General features: G+C 37.8%; 1 protein-coding gene across 2 annotated transcripts in view; it reads left to right on the forward strand.

Moving 5' to 3' along the window:
* Positions 1 to 23,463, forward strand: part of LOC135699297 (potassium voltage-gated channel protein Shab-like) — a 430,144-nt gene that overhangs the window by 329,955 nt on the left and 76,726 nt on the right. For both annotated transcript variants that reach the window (XM_065219523.1, XM_065219524.1), the window contains one exon: positions 10,197 to 11,040. In XM_065219523.1, the coding sequence (XP_065075595.1) occupies positions 10,197 to 11,040 (844 nt within the window). The remainder of the gene's footprint in view (positions 1 to 10,196; positions 11,041 to 23,463) is intronic.

Below are 23,463 nucleotides of genomic sequence, written 5' to 3' on the forward strand. Positions count from 1 at the left end.
CCATCACAGTATACTCAACAGATTGCGGTAGTGTGTTAGCGACGATGTTTTATATTGCAAAATATTCAATATGTTATGTCGGTTTGTCTGTGGTATATGTTTACTCCGCTTAAGTTGAATGAAAAATTGAAGTTATAAGGGAAATTTCGCAAATTTCCAATATGCACACTTAGAAATAACTAATTTTACACGTGACGGAATCCGTCTTTGACACAAAAGATGTGACGTAAACAAACATGTCATGTAATATTGAGTGCTCCGAGACTGAAAAATTCGTTGCTCTACGAAAAGTACGTTTGATTGAGCTATGTTTCGAGTCTGTTATGACTCAAATTTATGTCGAAATTGACGCTCGTATATGTCACTCTTAGAGCAGCTAAATTTACATGAGCTTTTCTAAGTGTGTGGTCAACAATGAATCATTGAAGATGGCTGGTGAAAACCCACCACAGCTTGCTTATGACTCTGAGTTCTGTCAAAACCTCGCCATTTGCATAGATCCAATGTAAATTTGAATCATTTCCGTAGTCAATAATTACAGGTACCGTAAGACGGGGTGACATTGGGCCAAAATTAAAAAATGTTTGAATATGCAGACAATGATGATTAGAATATGTTCCCTGAACTCCTGGAGTAAAGTGTAGATGACATTAACCAGTTGTTTTATTTAAATAGTGCTGTAAAGTTAAGTGTCATAAATAGTAGGAATAAATAGTGAAGCAATTTGTAATTTAGGGGAAAATGCCCTAATGATGGCCTATGGATATAAATCCCATCGATAAAATCTCCTGTTCTTCAGTTTTTCTTAGAACAATGCGACATCTGAACAATACAAAAGGATTGTTTTTGGTTGCTAGAGAATAATTGTCGAAAAGTGGTTTCCTTCGAAATTTATGTATGGGCTTAATATTAGGCTGACATTAGGGATATTAAGGGACTATTTCAGTTGGTTGCTCATTCCAACGTTTTTCAAATCGTGTTCCGGCAACCTTTACTACAAAAAGCGCAGTTGAGGATTTATAGCTATCGGGCAAGTGAGTTAAGAAAAGAACATTCCCAAATATTTTACACTTTCATCGAAAACGATGGATTTGAGCTGAACTGTGGGATTTTTCATATTCAATATATGTTTCAAATAAATTCTTAAACCAGTTTCGTCATTAATTCAACTCAAAAATGTATTTAAATGAGAATATAAAAATATGAGCATAACAAATTTGTCCGGCTTTTCCGTGCAGACAGATCTCTGAAGAAGATCCCAAAAGCACCGAATAAAAGGACAGCAATAAATCATTTTCTTAAACAGCATGAACACTCCTAGTGCACACACTTTCATATTACCTGTTTGGGAATACCGCATCAAACTCTGTCCTAAATATAGTATGGCATTGAGTGAAATGCATGTCTTTGACCGATACTAAGGGAAATTTGAACAGTCACGAATGTTTAATGACACGCCATCTAAATTACTCCAATTAAAAAAAAACGAACAGCAATAAAAAGAAAGATTTTGAAATTAAATGCGGCCGTTGAATCTCACTTCAAATTGAGTTTCAGTTACTTAAATTCGTCAAAACCGTAAAATTTTCCTTGATGTTCCTTTTCTCAAATATGAGTGACATTTACTCATATTGTACGAGTGACTATGTGTGACTGTAGCGAATTTGAGTAAATAGAACTCAAATTTTAGTTAGATTCTTCGGCCGTGTACAGATTTCCGCCGCTGATATTGCCTATAGAGATTTTCACGCCTGGTTGTATTGGTGCGCTGTGTGATACTGTGGTAGTGAAAATCCGAGGAAAATACATAACAAACCGCTGTCAATCTCATTATGACTGATCGCATTACATACATTTTGAAGTTAGTCCGAGGAAAATAATAAACAACTTTACACAACGATAGACCCCCGTTAGTGTGCGTGCGTTAAACGTCACTAATCTCAATTGGGTTCTTTAAGGGTATTGAGGTAAATGCATATTCGTAATTTGCATTAAAAATGGAACCCAAACCCAAAATTTTATCTATTTTGGTACACTGGAACTATTTTAAATAAGTACGATTACATTTGCAAAAATCACCTCTCTGTGTCACTTTGTATGGGAGCGAGCTGTCAGTTTGTCAGTTTAGTGTCAAACAGTAAAGTTTTTATTTTGCTTTAAACCTTGATTTAAAAATCGAGATGAATGTGTGTGGGTTCGAAAAAAATATCGCTGTTCTCAGAAAACGAAGATCTTTCAGATGATGAATAAAAACCGATATATTTTTCAAAATTAAAGAACCCAATTGTTATGTATGAGACTACTAGTTCTTACACAGCGAGAATGATATCTAGTCCCAAGCATCATCTGTTGGTTGTCTGTGTTATTACAGGTGATCTGGCAATAACGAAGTAGCAACGACGGGTGGTCAATAGACTGATGCAAAATTTGAAATTTTCGCTCCACAGTGCTTAAACGGTTCCTGCTTAGCCTCCCAAAATTTGAACTACTTTAGTAAGAAACTGACTTGGCACAAACCATATCAAGTTTATATGGGAATTACTATTGGAAAACTTATTTTTTTGGTTCATATATATCTAACAATTCACCACATCACTAAGCTTTTAAAAATGATAGCAGTGATTGTAGCAAAATGTATCAGCTACAACTTTGTTCAAGACTACTTTTCAATCAAATGTAAGGAACAAAAGTAATTAATGATTCAAGTCACTGATGTCTTATAATAATGCTCATTCAACTGTTCAGCAGGCAACATTTGTGTTTCTGGTGCGAATAATAGAGCACATATATCGTGACTACTATGTCACACTGCAGAATACAGTGTTGCCCACAGAACAGCTGCTTGATCATGCCATAAGATTATCAATCTCTTAAACAATTAATAACAATTTAATTTGACATTTGGCTGAAAAACGATATTGCAAAAAGTTGTAGTTTAAAAAAATTTCCCGTAAGAATAGAAATTTTCGAAAAAGCAATATGGAAAATGGGTAGAAGACAATGAACAAAAAGTTTGGTTTTTCCATAGTAATTTCCATGTAAACTTCGAATAGCTTGTGCCAAGCCACCTTCTTACCAAATGAGTTCAAATTTTGGGAGGCTAATCGGGACCTGATTTGAAACCGTTTAAGCACTGTGAGGCGAAAATTTCAAATTTTGCATCAGTCTAGTGGTCAATCATGCTCGACGGCCGTGTGCAAATTCATGACAGTGTACATAATTGCAATAATAACAACAATGAGTCGAAAAATAGGACACCATCTGGAGTGTCACATTGCAACAGAGCCATCTGTGTTTCAATGACAGTGAAATTAAAATATCGCTGCCAAGCTCGTTTGGGAAGATAATATCCCAGCTCAATTGAGAGATTGGCGTAAAAGCTCAACGCAGATGTCGCCACTGCATGATGATGATAATGTTGACAGACTGCATATAAAATTCATGAAAATTAGCATTAAATCATAATTGTCATCAAGCCTGCGAAAAATCCTTCCAATAGGGTAACCAACTGATCTTGGACCCCTAGAGGAAGTGAGATCACGTTTATGTCAAAATAATATTATTTGTTTATTATTATTATGCAATTTACATGGGGTTGTGTTCGAAAGCTACTCATCTTGGATGTAAAATGTCACTAGATGTTTTATTTATTGATATATACTCGAAAAATAATTCTTTTCACATCATGATATTCACATATTTTGGACCCTTCCACTTGATTTTGGACAGTGTCCATAATATATTTTGGACACACTGAATGGGAACGAATATATTTTGGACATGCTGAAGTTCTTTCAACCTATGAGCCTAAAATTAATTACGACGGTCACTTCTTCCTATCTTGCATTTGTTAGGTCCGTCTAGGTGGGAAAATTTTCAAATAACGTGCCGTAAAACGGGGTGAAATTGATCAGCGGGGTGAATTTGATCGCTGAGTATACCCAATATTGTACTTATGCATAATATTTTTACAATGTATACAAAGATACATTCGTACGCTTAGTAACGAAAAACATGTTACACATGAAAAAATATCACGAGAAATTTCAGCGATCAATTTTGCCCCGCTGATCAATTACACCCCGGTTTACGGTATGCATAAAAGTTAACCCCCCATTACTCGCGCTGTTGTACTTTGTACAACACATATGAGTTTTCCATTGCCATTTTGTTGCTGCCAATCGATCTGAAACCAACTTGTATTCCTCAAAAAACTTGTTTTGAACTAAAAAAGCTAAACTTTGATTACAATTAACCCCCAAAATGCGGATAATAGAGAAAATGTAAATGGAAACCGCGTAAACGGTGTCCATACTACGTGGGATTGACTTAATTGGTTACAACATAAAATATCTCGAGATCCTGACCAGATAGAAAGTTACTGTCTTCGGCAAAGTTGTTCAGGAGGTCAAAGCGTACAATAGTTCAGAATTATCTCACTTCGTGGTGCTAGTATACATGTGAAATTCTCGTGTATAAAATATCTCTAGATCCTGACCAGATAGAAAGTAAATGCCTTCATCAAAGTTGTTCAGGAAGTCAAGCTCTTTTCGTTGGTGGAGTAGTTCAGAAATTTCACACTACGAGGCGCTAGTATATACGTGTAATTCTCGCATATACAATAGCTCGAGTCAGGCATGGAAAATCATTTGCATTCATTTCATACATTCATTTACATTCATTTGCCTTTAACTTTTTTCATCAACAGCATTCCGCAACATTATGTATAGAGCTTTTGTATGTTTTGTTATTAGCTACAACTTTTGTTAACAAGTCAAATCCGTATCTCTTATGCATGACGAATCAGAGCGAACAGAAGCCACTACTGTTTGTCAGTGAATGTATGTTACATTCACTGAAAAATAGTAACAAGTTCTGCCCGCTTTAGTTCGTTATGCATAAGAGATACAGATTTGAGTTATGAGCAAAAGTTGTAGCTAATAACAAAACATACAGAAGCTCTGTACATAATTTTGCGGAATGCTGTTGATGAAAAAAGTTAAAGGCAAATGAATGTAAATGAATGTATGAAATGAATGCAAATGATTTTCCATGCCTGGCTCGAGTTCTTGACCAGCTAGAAAGTTACTGTATTGGGCAAACTTGTTCAGGGGGTCAAGACTTTTCGACTGGTAGACAGTAGTTCAGAATTTTCTCACCACGTGGCGTTTGTATACATATACACTTCTCGCATATGATATATCTCGAGATCCTGACCAAATAGAAAGTTACTGTCTTTGAAAAAGTTGTTCAGGAGGTCAAAGCCTATTGCTTGGTGTAGAATAGTTCAGAATTTTCTCACTATGTAGTTCTAGTATACACGTTAAATTCTCTCATATAAAATATCTAGAGAGCATGACAAGATAGAATGTTACTGTCTTGGGCAAAGTTGTTCAGGGGATCAAGGCCTTTTGGCTAGTGGACGGTAGTTCAGAATATTTCACTTCATGGTACTAGTATATACGTGCAATTCTCGCATATGATATATCTCAAGACCTGCTAAAAATGTACTGTAATCGGCAAAGTTGTCCAGGAGATCAAACCCTATCGTTGGTGGAAAGTACATAATTTTCTCACTAGGTGACGTTGAAAGACACGTGAAATCCTTGCATATAAAATATCTCTGAATGAGCCGCATACTAGTGACACGTAAAGGGAAAATTCTGAATTACTGTACACCAACGAAAAGATCCTAACATCCTAAACAACTTTGCCGAAGACAGTAACTTTCTGTCTGGTCAGGATCTAGAGATATTTTATATGCGAGAATTCCTCATGTATACTAGCGTTGCAAAGTGAGAAAACTCTGAACTTATGTCCACCAGCAAAAAGGCCTTGACTTCCTGAACAACTTTGCCGAAGACAGTAACTTTTTATATGATCAGGATTTCGAGATATTTTATATGAGAATTTCACGTATATACTAGCACCATATAGTGAAAAAATTCTGAACTATAGGCTTTGAACTCCTGAACAACTTTGCCGAAGACAGTAACTTTCTATCTGGTCAGGATTTCGAGATATATCACATGCGAGAACTTCACATGTATACTAGCGCTATGTAGTGAGTAAATTTTGAACTACTGTCCACCAGCAAAAAGGTTATGATCTCTAGAACTACTTTGGCAAAGACAGTAACTTTCTATCTGGTCAGGATCTCGAGATATTCCATGTTGTAACCAATTAAGTCAGAACCCTCGTAGTATGGACACCATTTACGCGGTTTCCATTTACATTTTCTCTATTATCCGCATATTTTGGGGGTTAACTGTAATAAATATTTAGCTTGTTTAGTTAAAAGCAAGTTTTTTGAGGAATACTCGTTGATTTCAGATCGATTGGTAGCTCGGCTGCAAAATGGAAATGGAAAACTCACACTGTTGTACAAAGTACAACGCGTGAGTACTCGTGTTACAAAAGTTGGCGCGAGTAACGGAGGAAATATAATATAACATAAGGAAACAACTGATCATACCATAAAAAAAAATCATTCAGAAGTAAATCTTAATACGGAGACCTGACTCTATGCTTGCAGTCCATATTATTTTTTGTATGGGCTGTTCATAAACTACGTAGACGGTTTTTGAGAGATTTCAACCCACCCCCCCTTCCGTAGAAGACAGTCTCAAACACAAAATTTAAAAAATTGTATGGACCGTAGACATCTGCCAAGCGCTCCCACCCCCCTAAAGCGTCTACGTAGTTTATGAACAGCCCCTTAGTTAAATGCGTTTGGGAGATAGGAAAACTAGGAACTAGGAAAACTAGGAAAACTCAGAGTGGACCACTCTACGTATTTTGCCGTTTTTCCCATTTTGAATCGCCTGATAAACAAGAAATATATTTAAAAACAATGAATTCATATAATGTTGATTGATTTACTTACCAATTTAATCAGAAACCTGAGATAATAGCACGATCGACCAACCGGAATTTTTTTTTTGTCGCTCTTTTGATGATTCTCATTTGATAAGTGTTCAAAATAAGTTGGTAACATTTTTTTTACGATCTTTTTTGGACACTTTTTATTCAATACTTTTTAAGTAAAATCTTAAGGTGAAATCTTTATAAACACGTGAAATACATCTTCCAAAGTCAGATAAACTGATTTGATAAAAAAAATCATTGAATTGTATAGTTTAGACCAAATTTAAAACAAGTACACTAACGCCGATTCCTCTTGACAAACGTCGAAACATGAAACTTTTTCGATAACATTTTCTAAAACTGCATAAATTGAGCAATTGTAAGCAATTTGAGGTGAACTAATGATCTTGAGACATAGCAAGTAATTGAAAGAATGTAATTACAACATCAACCCAGATGAATTTGAAAAAACTAGACAGTAAGCGAGGAAAATATATGAAAAGGGTCCAAAATATGTAGGGGTCCAATTCAAGTTGGTTACCCTATAACACTCGAATTGAAGAAGAAAACGTTTTTACGATCAGGCTGATGTGCAATTTTTGACTTTTCCAGATGAACTTTCATAAAATATATTCATTTCATTTCATGGCTCCATCAATGCTGCATCGTAAATATGATGTAAACCGAAGTAAATTGCTCAATTACTCAAAATAAAGATGATTTGTCATCTTGTTATCACTTTGAAAACCATCTAGCACCATTTTATAGTATGGTGCGTGTTGAGTACATCAAGTTCCGTTACGTTTCCTTCGAAAATTGTGAGTTTCAATATGTTTGCCTTAAAAAGGCCAAAATGAACATTTATTGAATATTGGCGTCCTATACAACCAATTCTCCATTACCACCAGCATGATACAACCTTTCCTAAGTAAATTCACTTAATTTTCACTTTCATCTTAGTGGAAATCGCACATATTCACCATTTTTCGAAAAATGCAGCAGAATTACCGAACTTTCAACAGCTGAACTGTTCGGAAAAAATTAATTTCTCTAAATGCTTCCCATAAATGAAGACTTCATCGCAATTGCAAGCCTCAATTATTTAAACAAGCCTGACAGGGGTTTGAAGTTAAAATTTAGTGAAATAAGGATCAAATTTTTACCGAATGCTGTTGAAAGTTTGAAAAAAAATTACCGAAGTCGGTAATAATTTCTTAGCGTGTAGGATTTGATATATATTTTCAAATCAAATATCTTGGTGATTGTTTTTTAAGTGGCAGAATATTAATATGTTTTGATCAGTCCAGATCGAAACAGTGATCTCAATTTTTTTTTCGGAGATCCAGAATTTGATAATTGTATACTTTGACATCCTACAATCTTGAAGAATAAATGTGATGTATTGGATCTTGATCATATTTCTATGTTCGAAATCTGCAAATTTGTTAAAGAATGGGATTTTTTAAACTTGTTTATGAGTTAATTTTTAATTCTGGGTTCTGGTCAATATATAACTCAGTTCCAGAATCCGAAAAAAATTTAGTACCGAAATATTTGTGCTATTTTCTTCTGGGATCTTGCAATTGTTTTTAAATCCAGAATCTGCAATTCAAGTCCGAAACCTTTAAAATTTGTCTTAATTCATGAAATCCAAAATCCTGGAGAAGAAATCATTAGTTCCAAAGTTTTGAGAACGGTTTAAATATAAAATCTTGAAGAATTCTCCAAGTTCTAGAATTTTGAAAATGCTTCGAAGTAAAGAGTCTGGTAATTTTCTATCCTTAAGATCATGACAGTTTTCTGTTGTCACGATATCTTGATTTCTTATATGTCCATAATTGATAGGAGCATGATTTCGAAAATTCAGTTTAATTCAAAATTACATTTCATCATACAGGGAAAACTATAATTGACAACTGGGAGTTCAAATTCATTAACTAAGGTGTCTTTTATGCTAATTTTAAATATAGTTATTGAACTAAGCTTAAGTGAACTCTTGGTATAATCATTAAAAATTCGCAGAAATGAATTCGAATGAATTCCATGGATTTTTAAGAGTGGTTTGCAGACAATTTCTAATCTGTTATAAAGAAATAAAGGAAATCCCACAGATAATCATTTTTTACTTTTTGAGGAATTCTGTGAAGGAGAATGATTCTTAAAGAAATCCTGTTAATAGTTCTGAGTCTATTTTCAAGGTAGTTAAAAAACAGACACACAGATATAACGCATTGAATATTTTTTACTCCTAAACATCTACGCTAAAACACTACCGCCATCTATTGAGGACCCTGTCATGGGCTCAGCAGTTGACGATAGTGTGTAAACATAAATTATTATTATGAACCTAAAAATCGATTAGCTTTAGAATTGGCAGAGTTATAAGTGGTCAAAACCTGACCACGTTTCGTAACGCGGTCGACTCTGGTTTTTTTTTTTAATTACACCCCCAATATGCTGCCGAAAGACGTAACACAGCAAAAAATAAAATTTAATATTGCATTCAAGAGGATGCACTTCAATTATGTCGAAAATCTCATGTAATTTTTACGGCCACAAAAATAAACTAATGCAGTAAAAGCAGCGTAATGTCAGTTCATGCATTATATTAATGATAATTTTATCCTTTTTGGCAAGTAATATTACACCATATTTTCGACACGATTGAAGTGCATACACTTTGATGTGATATTAAAATTATTTTTTTGTTATGAATCCAATGTAAAACCTTATGCAAGGTGACATTGGGCCAACACATAAATTTGGTTAAAATATCTAAAAAATATGCAAATGTAACGAAGTTATTAGAATACACTTGGATATGATCACAATGTACTTCACATATATGACTGAAGATCGCATCAAACCCTCGTTTATCCACATAAAAGTGTGTTCATACTTTTGTTTGCCAATGGACAATTTTAAAAACCTGTTTTTACTACTATTTGTGACACTTAACTTTACAGTCAATAATCAGAGTGCGGTACAGTTTAGTAAAGGGCATTTAAATGTTTTTCGGAAAAGAATGCCCACCATGCTACATTCAACCACCCACTTTCTATCTTCGCCGACCGAAAGAGATGCTGAAATTTGTTCCGATAAAGTCAATTTATTCGATTTCAAATTTCACCATCATCTCCAAGCCACGAACCAAACGAAAGCTGACCAAGATAATTTTGTAAAATTAAATCCCTTACAAAAGAAGAAAGAAAATTTACCAAAATGCGATCATGAATTGTCAAATAAAAAAAAAACAAAACAAAACAAACGCGTAAAGGAACCGCTCTCTCTAGTTTTTCCGTTTCTGTTGCCTATCTCTCTAATTGCAGGTGATTGCCGTGATATCTATTCTCTTCATAGTATTATCTACGATAGCTTTGACACTCAATACATTACCGTCCCTGCAATCCGAACATAACGGCACCTCCCAGGACAATCCCGAGCTAGCGATGGTTGAGGCGGTGTGCATCACCTGGTTCACGCTCGAATACGTCCTGCGGTTTAGCGCATCGCCGGACAAGTGGAAATTTTTCAAAGGCGGCCTCAATATAATCGATCTGTTTGCCATTCTGCCCTATTTTGTGTCCTTGTTCCTGTTGGAGACCAACAAGAACGCCACGGACCAGTTCCAGGATGTGCGCCGGGTGGTGCAAGTCTTTCGCATCATGCGCATCCTGCGAATCCTCAAGCTGGCCCGACATTCAACGGGCCTGCAGTCGCTTGGCTTCACGCTGAGAAATTCCTACAAGGAGCTGGGTCTGCTAATGTTGTTCCTGGCAATGGGCGTACTCATATTTTCGTCCCTGGCATATTTTGCTGAAAAAGACGAGCCTCAGACCAAGTTTGTATCTATACCCGAAACATTTTGGTGGGCGGGAATCACCATGACCACGGTTGGCTACGGGGACATCTACCCCACTACTCCGCTTGGAAAAGTGATTGGTACCGTGTGTTGCATATGCGGCGTACTGGTAATCGCATTGCCCATTCCTATCATCGTTAACAATTTCGCTGAGTTTTACAAGAATCAAATGCGGCGGGAGAAGGCCCTGAAGCGGCGCGAGGCACTCGATCGTGCCAAGCGCGAGGGAAGCATCGTCAGCTTTCACCATATCAATCTTCGCGATGCCTTCGCCAAGAGTATGGACCTGATAGACGTCATCGTCGATACTGGTGAGTAACATTTACTTTTGCTTAAATTCGAAATTAATATAGTTGTACGTTTTAAATAACTTCACTTTTTTGATTGTATCAACTGTGGGAGAGTTATCACGCGTACTCTCTTCTCATTCTAACAACAGCTTGTCTAAATTTCAACAGTTCTTTTGTTTCAGTTGCATGACTTAGTTGCTCCATTTTGAGTTCACATTTTACTGTCCTAGCGTATGATATAACCAATTAAATTACACTAAATCCGGCTTCTAAACCATCACAACAATTATGTTACTCTTCGACTTGCACATGTACATTGAGAACATCAGCACCAAAATCAGGGACATAGATATATCATCACCACCACTGTCCTTCCGTCAAGAAATTCTTTGTTGGATTTTCCAGTTTAGTTTCTGTTGCTGGTGTTGTTTTCTTACAGACAAAAATACAAAATTTCTGTTGTGAAATATTATATTTTGTTGTCGTTTTGTTCGCTTTTATGTTGAATGTTCTAAAAATTATTCTATTTATTAACAAATCTATCTCAGCATAATAATGAACAAATAATGCAGTAAACTATTGTGTTCATCAAATAAATAATGCAGCGATATGATGATGTAGGATATAAGATCAACGATATTTTAGCATTAATCATTTTCAAAGTTTATTTCAATTAATCGAAAACATGATTCAGACTATAATGCATAGGAAATATTGATGATAAAATCAATATTTAATTTAAATCGGTCAAATATGTTTCATGTATTAAACTTAATATAAGTTGAATAGCAAAACCAAACTTTAAAAATGTAATCAAATATTCATAAGTCAATGCTGAATCCTAAATTATTATTTCAATATTTTAAATAAATGATTTATTTTCCCCTCACATTGTAATGATCACCAATTGACAGTGCCTTACCGTTTTTTGGCAACACATGATTATCGTCTTCTTTGCTTCAATGCTAAATTCTAATTGTGGTCATTCTTTAAATATCAGAGAGTGCTGGTAATGCATAAAAAATATCCAGAAAGCACTGGTTGGTGCAAAATTGTGGAAAGTAATTGATTGGAAATTAGAAAGTAATAGCCAATAAATTTGTGTTGTGACCAAAAAAATTAAGGCTCTGTAGTATTAATAATAGTATTATTAATAGTATAAGAGAAATGCAGGAAAACGAATTAAAAGTAAAAAATTATGATGAGTTTACGTATAATCTGTAAACAAGTAGTCAAGAGGCCAATTTCACCGGGAGCCCAAACTTCTGATCTAAATTCAATATTGAATACAATAGACAAGCACCACCAATAGCTATAGAATAGGTGAGGCAGATGTATCTCAGTCAGAGGACAGTATAGTTAAAAAATGACTCACTAGGTGGCGCCAGAGTGCAGTGATCATACATAAACCTCATTTACTTGACAAATGTGTTCATACCATCATTTTTATTTGATCAAGACAGTGCTGACAGTGAATAGTATAGTTTGGATTTAATACTCACTTCGGTGCACTAGAGTGCGCATAAAATTTTCTTCTTGTGACAAGTTATGCCCTTCTTCCTGGCTGTTCAAGCTTGTTATGCTAGAGTTTTGCTTGCTCTCAAATGAAGCATATTTATCAAACGACAACTCTCATAATAATGTTGAAACTATTATGTCAGTCCTTTAAATAGAAACAAAAAATTGTTCTTTTGGGCACAAAATGGCCTTGAAATAACATGAACGGCCTGAAAACGCCAAAATAGTTCTTAAATTAAATGATCGATCAACCCTAACAAATAATTCATAAATTACATTGAAAACCTTAAATTATTTAGAAACGGCAAAATATAAAAAAAAAATACTATTCCTTTACAGCATAAATAAGTATAAGAAAATTTAAATTATCTTATTAATTTTGAGCAGTTCCTCGTCCAATCCGAATCGATCAGCACGACCTTCTTAGCCGGTGCCGGTGGTGTAGTGGTAAGCGTGATTGCTTTCTCACCCCAATGGGTCTGGGTTCAATCCCAGCCGAGGTCAGTGGGATTATTTTGAGGCATAAAAATCTCTGGTCACGCCTTCCTTCGGAAGGGAAGTAAAGTCGTTGGTCCCGACCAATGTGTGTTTAAATGGGTGCGATATCATACGCAGGTGTGGAAGCTGCCTTCCTGCACATTCAATTCCCGTCAATGGATGGCAATCGATGTCGATAGATGATTGGCAAAAGATTGCGGAACAGAGACCGACTTTAAATAAAGGATTAATACAGCACGAACTTCTCTGGTTTGTTAGAGGCAATGATTCACATTGGTGATCAAATTCGGCCATTTCAAATCCTGCAAAAAAAGAACAAAGTAGGGTAATTGAGCCGTTTTTGGTACTAGTTGAACCAAAGATTTTGTTTGCAGCTCGTTATGACATAAATTTGGCACATAATGAGACAATATACCCAATTTTTGAAAGTACTAAGCTTCGTTGACAATAATAAATTGCGAAACCTGCTAAATTCTTATTAAAAATAGCTTTAAAAATTATATTAAAACGGCTTGTTTTGAGCCGTTATTGGCACCAGGTGTTCCTTTGTTCGCAGTGTGCCAATTTTTGACCTTGGTGGGTATTTCAAATCAAATTTTTTTTTTGCCGATAGTTGGCTGATATTTTGCCGATAGTTGGAAAACAATAAATGAATTTGTAACTGTGTTGATAATTCCACATATGAAAATATCGAAACTCTGAAACTTAGTACATAATTACCAATCAATACAAACTCTGTGAAAATGATAAAGAACCACATGTTAACCCTTATGTGCAAGTCCTGGCTCTTTTGAGATGAGCAGACATCGAGTCTTATGTAGTTGGATCCTTAATTACTTTTGGAAAATATTAGAGAAAGCAATTCAAATTTGTCGTTGATTCATTTGTTCCACAAACGATGATGATTCAGTTGTATGCTATTGATGTCCTGGATCTCACCGAATGGACACAACGACCGGTGGTGATGAACCAAGGTTGGATTGCCACAGCAGCATCTGAGGGAGGTATTGTCTGTTAAGACAAAAAACGCAATGCTCCTCCAGTAAAATGCTTCGCATATATTAGTTTTTCGCTGTGCGCAGTAATCCTCCAGGAAGCTGATTTGGATTTCAGGTTATCGATGAAATTTTGTCGTAGATGATCTTATCGGAAACAATATATTCTAAATAAATACCTGCAATGAGACGAGTTGTGTGTGTGTGTGTGTGTCATCCTCTATCCCTCACCCAGCCGGGGGCGTTGGACAAGTAGAACTGCGAATAATTTGATCAAATCTCATGCTCCGTAATGGTGCCCTTTATGTTGTGAAGACTAGTACTTCAAAAAGTGTAACTTTTGAGGCAAGACAGGGTGTCCTCAACAAGTTAAGGGAACAGGATGCACTAAATGTCCACAACAGGTACGGCAAAACATCACATAGACGCCCTTATTCACACTATTTAACTACTCAGGGGGTAGAAGGTCAAGAAGAGCCACCGCCGCCAACTAAAGCTTGAACCGGGTACCTGGGACTCCCACGATATACCCGCGGCAATGGTCAGCAGACGATGCCCTGTGCGTATTTAGTATGTAATATGTTTTATTTGGATACACAAAATGTTTGAAGCCATGCGTCATCTAAACCATAATTTGCATCACCACAAATACACTTGTCATACCTGCAATGAGACGATTTACATCTAAAAGTGAACCAAGAAGTAAACTGGGTAAAGGGGGCCACCCATAGCTCAGTCCGTAAAGGCGCAGCTACAAAGCAAGACCATGCTGGAGGTGGCTGGGTTCAATTCCCGGTCCAAGAATTTTCATCGTTGGAAAATTTCTTGACTTCCCTGGGCATAAAAGTATGATTGGACTTGCCACACAATTATACCAATGCAAAAATGATACAGACATCAAAAGCTGTCAAACTGTGGAAGTGCATCTAAGTTGAGAGCACGCAATAAGCTAATATGCGATATGCAATAAGCTTGAAATGCGAAGAAGAACAGAAGTAAACTGCTGGTCTGAGTTCCTCTAGTATATTCAGTTTGAGGATGTTCCTGAACATACAGTCAAACGGCACGTAATGTTGTGAACAACTTCAATGACAGTAGTCCAACAGTGCTCCCATTTTATTTACAACAATCCAATAACTACGAGATGTGCCGATGGATACCTAAGCTGTGCCGAATCTAATTTCGACACAATGTGCTGAGTGACTTACCCCTTGAGTTAGTCCCCAATTGGGTTCTTTAATTTTGAAAAATATATCCGTTTTTATATATCATCTGAAAGAGCTTCGTTTTCTGAGCACAGTGATATTTTTTTCGAACCCACACACTTTCATCTCGATTTTTATATCAAGATTTAAAGCAAAATAATAACTTCACTGATTGACACTAAACTGGCAAAATGACAGCTCGCTCCCATACAAAGTGACACCGAGGGGCGCGAATAAGGTGATTTTTGCAAATGTAATCGTACTTATTTAAAATAGTTCCAGTGTACCAAAATTTATGATATTTTGGGTTTGGGTTCCATTTTTAATGCAGATTACGAATATGCATTTACCTCAATACCCTTAAAGAACCCAATTAGCGCTGATCCAATATGGTACGTGTATCCGTTAACACTCCGAACACGATGCCACGATGCCACCTATTGGCGCCACTTGAAACTACAGACTGTAAAGATTTATGCAGTATCAATAGAATTAAAATCTATCAATTAATTGCTGAGTAATGATTTTTCAAACATTGCCAATTTGCCGTTACACATTTTACCGGAGGCATCGTATTTGGAGTGTTAATGCCGGTTCACGTAGTACGGTCCCTATTAACCGAACTATAGAAATCTTGACTGTACTTGGCAGCGTATTTAGTTGCACTGTTGCTAGTAGTTACATATCAAATGATAAGATATTGCATAGTTGGATGTGTTTCAAATTGTCGTTCCAATGCTTCTTCATCAGTAGAAGAATAGAAGCCATTTGGTTTGAATTTCGTATGCATCGAAATCTACTTAAGTTTGGTTTAACACAAACTGGAAACATTTGTATAAATACTTTTGCAGACAATCTGGCGATCCACTCAGCACATCAAAGAGCCTTTCCGTAAGCCTTGCAAGCTTACCCAAAGAAATCAAATCACTCTTCTGTGCAAAGTCCTTAAACACTATTTTCTGAGCTAGATCTGAATTCCGTCAGGGTATTTCTCTCGTAGTTTTAACAAAACGTAAGGACGTTGTAATCAACAAAGTATTTTAGAGTAGAAGAGATGTTTCCATGAAATTCAATTGCTAAAAGCTCAAAATAGAGATCTCAGTTTTGTTGAACGAGCACAAAGTTTGTGAAGTAACACCGAAGTCTTCAAAGTACCATGATATTTAGATGTATGGACAGACACTAAAAGTACTGAATTTCAAAGATTTTTTTTCAAAATTCGGGTCTTTGAAAAAAGTTTTAGAAAAAGTTTCCATTTTTCAACATCTTAGGTTTGCAAAACTTTCAAGATGTCGAAGCAATACAGCCACAATAATCGAACCAGAGTTTTTTTTATTCGAAACCTTGTCGAAAATTTGTGATGAGGTAAATGTCGGCTTTGGCACCCCTTGACTGTTTTCGGCAACCAAAAAGTATACGGTAATTTCACTGCATTTTCTCAACAAACACATCGCTGAGTGTTTGCCAATGATTCCTTAGTATGTCAGCTACAATCTGATTAGGGTATTAAATGGTGTATTCGATAAAAATGGTACACCGAAAATCTTCTGTGTATTGTTAACATCTGTCAAGTTCCATAGTTACTCATACAGTAGTTCCAATCATGTCCGTGAACAAATGTTATGCACTTTCAATCAAAACCCAGAGGCGTCCCACCGATGTATCGCTAAAAAGCTTGGAATTGCAATGTTCAAAGAGCGTCTGAATGCCCGCAGGGAGGAAGAAAGTAGTCGTAAATGTAGTATAATGGAAAGTAATAGCGAATTCGTTTATTATCGGGGTTAACACCAGTTCCAACCCAGTGCGAAACCGAACTTTTTGTCAGTGTAAACCTCAACCTGAGCTAGGTTTTAAAAACAAACGAGCAAATTGACGTTTGTCAGAAAACAAGCAGACCCAATCTTGATACCCGATCCAGGTTGGAACTGAATAATAAACGAATTCGCTATAAGATGGCCAGGAAAGTGGTGCAACTGTACAAGAACCGTCCAAACATGTCGATTCGAGATGTCACTAAAAAGTCCATGTATCAGTTGGTTTTATGCAGAAAAACATTATGCGTGCTGGGTTACATGTTTACAAGGTGCAAAAATCCCCAAACCGGAATTAAAAGCAAAACATCACTGCAAAAACCCACACCCGGAAACTTTACACGAAGCTGCTCACCAAATCGTGTTGCATCGTGATGGATGACAAAACTTACGTCAAGGCCGACTTCCATCAACTTCCTGGGCAAGAATATTTCGTTGCCAAGTCTATGTTCGATTTTCTGGAGGATGTTCGAAAGAAGAAATGATCGAGATTTGCAAAGAAGTTCCTGATCTGACAGGAGATTTGCGGATGTGTTGAAATAAGCGCTCCCTTCATCATTTCCGGAACAATCAACGGTGCGATTTACACGGAAGAGTGCCTTTAGAAGCGTATCTTGCCATTCATAAGGAAGCACAAAGGATCAACTCTATTTTGGCCTGATCCAGCATCCTGCCACGAAGCTCGAAGCGTGTTGGAGTGGTACCGAGCCAACGGAGTCAACTTTGTGCCAAAAGTACCCACCAAATTCACCGGGACTTCACGCAATTGGAAAAATCTAGGCAATTATGAAGACGGAACTTTGCAAACATCTCAAAACTAGTCACCTGAGATGTTTGGTGGCGTTGTAAAAGAATTTTAAAACATTTTTGGACAATTCTATTAATTGGAATGGATAGAACAACAGGCAGCAGCTGAATATAAACAAACAAACACATCATATGCATGCGTTGCGTTGAGAAAAAGCACATAGAAACGCTGGAAGCTGTGTACCTGAATACCATCGGTTAATGTTTCCAAAATATGTAATAAGTTGTTCAAATTTATTTGAACTTTTCTACAATTCATAAAACCTATAAAAATTCCTCTGAATTCTCTTGGAATTCATGGAACTGTCCTGAATTTATTAAAATTATACCTTATCAGATCTTTCAATTTCCCCAAACGTTTGCATTTTCCTGAAGTTATTGGGACTGCCCTTAAAATCTCTGAGCATCTGAAATTTCGGTAATAATCTTAGTGTGTAAATTTAAGTTTTGCAGTTTCTGTAAAGTACCTGCACATTTCCTGAAGCTAATCGAAAAGTTCTTGCATTTTTCCTGAAATCTATGAACAACTGCCCTGGATCCACTTACCTTACCCATCAGGCTAAGGCCTTGTTGTCCTCTGCTGTCCGAAGAAGTTGTCTCCACTCTATTCGATCCATGGCCACACTTTGCCAGCCTCGTAATCTGCGAAGGGTCCGCAGGTCGCCTTCTACTTGGTCGATCCACCTTGCCCGCTGCACGCCTCTTCTTTTTGTTGCTGTTGGGCCGCTTTCTAGAACCATTTTCACCGGGTTGTCGTGCGGCATTCTTACGACGTGCTCAATTTTTGCAATGTGGACGATGGATGGTTCTTCCAGCAGCTGGTGCAATTCGTGGTTCATTCGCCTCCTCAACGTTCCATCATCCATCTGCACTCCACCGTAGATGTTACGCAATACCTTCCGTTCGAAAGCACCAATTCAACACCGGTCTAATCAGCGTCTTGTAGACATTCAACTTCATGCGGCGGTGAATTTTATTACCGGAGCGTCCTCCGGAGTCTAAAGTAGGCACGATTCCCTGCCATAATGCGTCTTTGAATGTCTCTGCTGGTATCATTTTCGGCGGTCACCAGTGAGCCCAAGGGTGGGAGGCTAACATTGTCTTCCCTAGAACCTCTTCCTTTCATGTATTTTGTCTTTGATGGCAAGTCCAATCCGCCTAGCTTCAGCCTTCAGTCTGATGTACGTTTCCGCCATCGTCTCAAAGTTCCGTGCCATGATGTCAATGTCATCGGCGAAGCCAAGAAGCTGAATGGACTTCCTGAAGATCGTGCCACTCATGTCTATCCCAGCTCTCCTGATCACACCTTCTAACGCGATGTTGAATAGCAGACACGAAAGTCCATCACCCTGCCGTAACCCCCTTCGAGATTCAAAGGGACTCGAGAGTGTCCCCGATACTCAAACAACGCACATCACTCGATCCATTGTAACCTTGACCAATCGCTTCAGTTTGTACGAAATCCGTACTCGTGCATAATCTGCCATAGCTGATCTCGATCGATTGTGTCGTATGCGGCTTTGAAATCGATGAACAAATAATGTGTGAGCACGTTGTATTCGCGGCATTTCTGCAGAACCTGCCGAATTGCAAAAATTTGGTCCGTGGTAGCGCGGGCATCCATGAATCCCGCCTGGTATTGCCCCACGAACTCTCTTGCAAATGGTGACAGGCGCTGGCATAGAACTTCTACGGGTGTTATGCACCGCCGAGAGTTTTGAGCGCATGCATACTGCAACTAGGTAGTGGTCCGAATCTATGTTCGCACTGCGGTACGTGCGGACGTTGATAATGTCGGATAAGAATTTCCCGTTGATTAGAACGTGATCGATTTGGTTTTCTGTGTGTTGGTCAGGTGATCTCCAGGTGGCAAGCTGTTTGGCCCGATTGCCAGTCTATACATTGCCTACCGTCCTACCTGAGCGTTTTTGTTGCCGATGGTTATTTCGACGTCCCGTTGCGAACAGCCGTCGTACACCTGCTCCAGCTGCGCATAGAAAGCTTCTTTCTCGTCGTCGGGTCTCCCTTCGTGTGGGCAGTGCACGTGGATAATGCTGTAGTTGAAGAAACGGCCCTTAATCCTCAACTTGCACATCCTCGCGTTGATCGGCTGCCAACCAATCACGCGTTAGAGCATCTTACCCAGCACTACAAAGCCGGTTCCCAGCTCGTTGGTGCAACAGCTCCTTTTGTCCCGTCCAGCAAAATTCCTACAGTGCTACGACTGCGAAGTTTCGTGGTTGACGTTCGTCATAGATTAACCTATCGCAGCCCGGGAAACGTATTTCTTTCTTAAGTATTTGCAAATTTATGTTTTTTTTAAGGGTGCGCCGGGGGACCATCGTGCACAGCTCTGTTTAGAGTCCCACGCTGGCACTAGGACGGTGATCAGCCGCTCCTAACATGGAGAACAGACGCCGTTTTGAGCCGCACCTCCATGGTGAACAGACGCTCGGGTTTGGTGAAGCATTTCCTCTATCACCGTACTATGGTTACCGCGCCAGTGTTCGCGTCGCACCTCTTCACTTTGCTATTGCCGGACTGGCAACATTGCCCAAGCTACGCCACCCAGCTGTGTCCATGTTTTAGCGTTTTGTTATCATATGACTCGGGGAGGCGTGAAGTAGGAACCTGTGAGAACCAGAGCTAGGTATTCCGCTCCTTCCAGGTTGTCAACTCACCATTTTGTAGCCCAAGGATCTATTCGAACCTAATATGAAGGACCTTAAAAATTCCCCGTAGCTTTCGATGAGTAGTTACGGTCTCAGAACAATCCTGAAGTTTTTGAAAGATCCTTGAAATTCTTGGAATTTACATGAAATTCTCAGATCTTCTTGAAGGATCCCAACAATTGATTGATATTCAAGACGCTACCAGTTCCTTAATGATTTCTGGATATAGATTTTTTTTTAAGTACATCGAACGGCCCTGAACCAGTGCTGAGATCTGTAATTGTCATTGATAGACTTTCGCGCGATATTGACAAAAGTGTTAATCACGTAGTCACTAATAAGTCAATGACAAAGATTCACCTGGCAACACAAATTAAACAATTTGTTTAAACAAAACGATTAATTTCGTGCATTTTGTGTCACTTTACTGTGCCAAACATTTCAGGACGTAGATGCTTGTTCACTTTAACGGCTCCATGCAATTTTTTTGCTCAAGTCATTTAATTTCGTTACATGGTTCATGGAAATGCTCTGAAGTTCTCAGAACTTTCCCGAAGCTCTTTGACTTACTCCAAACTTACCAGAAGTTTTCTCCAGCTCCTAAAATTTATTTGAAGTTCATAGAACTGTCTTGAAGTTCTCTGATCTTAATCAAGTTCACGAAATTTTCATAAATTTTCACTTCCCCAACGTTGTAGGCTTTGTAGTTTTCCTGAAGCTTTAGAGACTTCTTTGAATATTTTAGATATTCCCTAGAGTTCTTGGTACATTCTTGAAGGTTTCAAAAATTTCCTTAAACTCCTCTAAAGAGCCCTGAATTTCTGTAATTATATTTTTTCTCAGAACTTCTTTAAATTTCCTGCAATTTTCTCGGGGAAATAGGCAATTTTTTCAATCGCTTGTTTTAAACACTAGGAGTGGAGCCAGGTTTTTTTATTTGCAATATTTTAATGCCACATTTATGGGAATCTGAATGAAGTCAAACTATAACTTATGATGTATGTTTTCAGTACAACTTGGCTCATTAAGCGTGGTCAATATTTTTGCACCCAGTTAGTTTTGATATCATTAAAAAACAAATCGATTTTTGGAGCTAATAATGAATAACCACCATGACAGACCTGGAACTAGTGCTTTATTGTTACGATACAGAATCGGTACATCTAGTAGGGTATTTGCACATACAGATGACATTGCACATACATACCATTATGGGTCAAATTTTAAGCTCATTACCAAAAACGGGGTCGTCGTCCTACCGATCAGCAAGGTAACCGACCACAAACACTGCACCCATGCAAAAGCCACCGGAAATCAGTAAATTTATAACTAACTAAATTAGCACACGATTATTCCCAACACCACCGACCCAACCATGCCAACCACCGGTTGGGCCGGATGAAAATAACTTTGTGGCACACAATCGCCATGGAACGTGACATGTTTGCTTAGAGCGGTGCACAGTGGGCAAGAAATGCAATTTATACGAATAACCCAATACCTCTTGAACGAAACATTTCTGAGGGCTGGTACCTTCGAAGAATTTTCTTGTTATAAGTAAAACTATTAATTCAATTATCAATAGCAGGAATTCCATCGAGTCCAAATGAAGTCGAAGATTTCAATTTAGAAGCAGCTTCGAAAATCAACATCTAAGGAGTATATGGTTACATCCCTTGCTGGAACGTTTGAAGCAGCTTCGGTTATGTTTTGTGGTTGCAGCGAATCGTTTGAAAAAACATCTTCAAATTTCGTAGAAAACAGTTGGAAGATTTCCGGTTCATTCGAAGCTTCAGCGTCATACAACGTCATCGTCGATGGCAATCCATTATCTTTCCTCTGACTTTGAACATTGTTCCAAATGGACTTCGGATTAGATTTCATGGATGCTTGAATGTTGCGCTGGTAAGCAGCAAGGCAAGCTTTACTCAATTTTTGGTAACGATGGTTGATATGCAACCTTTCAGCAGAAGTGTTTTGATATTCGAAAATTTCCGTAAATCAGCTTTTTTTCTGGCGCAATTCGCGTGATTGGCATAGCGGGTACTTGGAAGATTTTGCAGTTTTCTTAGGAACGTGGCGATCTATGACATACGATAGAATGTTTGCATAACACTGTCGGCATTCTCGTGATCTAGTAGGGCTTCCCAATCAAGTGTATTCAAAACAGTAGGATGTTGTTGGATAATGTTGTTGTAGTCGGTCTTGTTGAAATCATAACTCACCGTTTCTGCGTTATCGTTGAAAAACTGAAACCCTACTTGTCTTTAAGGATTAACTGCAGGGGTGGGTGATGTGTCACGTGTTTCACGAGTGGAGCTGGACTCACTGATATGTCTAGAGCAACGTCTTGAAGGCCTACAAAACATAAGTCCAACGTTCGTCCATATTCGTTGAAAAAGTGGTTAATTTGGCGAAGGTTTGCTACACTATAGCTATCTAGAAATGCATTGGTGCAGTGAGTTTACATCGAGTGAGTTTAATTTTCACCCAGATTTGCTCGGCAGCAGTCCATTGGAAGCAGAGCTGGTAAATATTACGGCCGTCGTGTGACAATGAGAAAACAGGTCCTCTCACTATCACGAGATGAAGTTACCTATCATTTCTTGTCATTTTGCAATGACCAAGCGCTCATGAGAATAATTCTCATGCGATTTTAACATCAAAGTTTCTAAATGATTTAGATGAATTTAGGAAAACAACAGTATATAATCGGTAGAGAGAATGTATTTTTAAGATCTCCGCGGTACAGGTTAGAATAATATCTACATACTTAGAAAAAATCATGTAAATTTAGGTGCTCTGAGAGTGACATATACGAGCGTCAATTTTGACATAAATTTTAGTCATAACAGATGCGAAATATAGCTCAATCAAACGTACGTTTCGTCGTGCAACGAACTTTTCAGTCTCGGAGCACTTCATTTTACATTAAATG

The sequence above is a fragment of the Ochlerotatus camptorhynchus genome, unplaced genomic scaffold (genome assembly GCF_037179485.1).
Source record: "Ochlerotatus camptorhynchus isolate MF236.1 unplaced genomic scaffold, CSIRO-AGI_Acam_v1.1 ptg000105l, whole genome shotgun sequence".
In the NCBI taxonomy this organism is placed as follows: Eukaryota; Metazoa; Arthropoda; class Insecta; order Diptera; family Culicidae; genus Ochlerotatus; species Ochlerotatus camptorhynchus.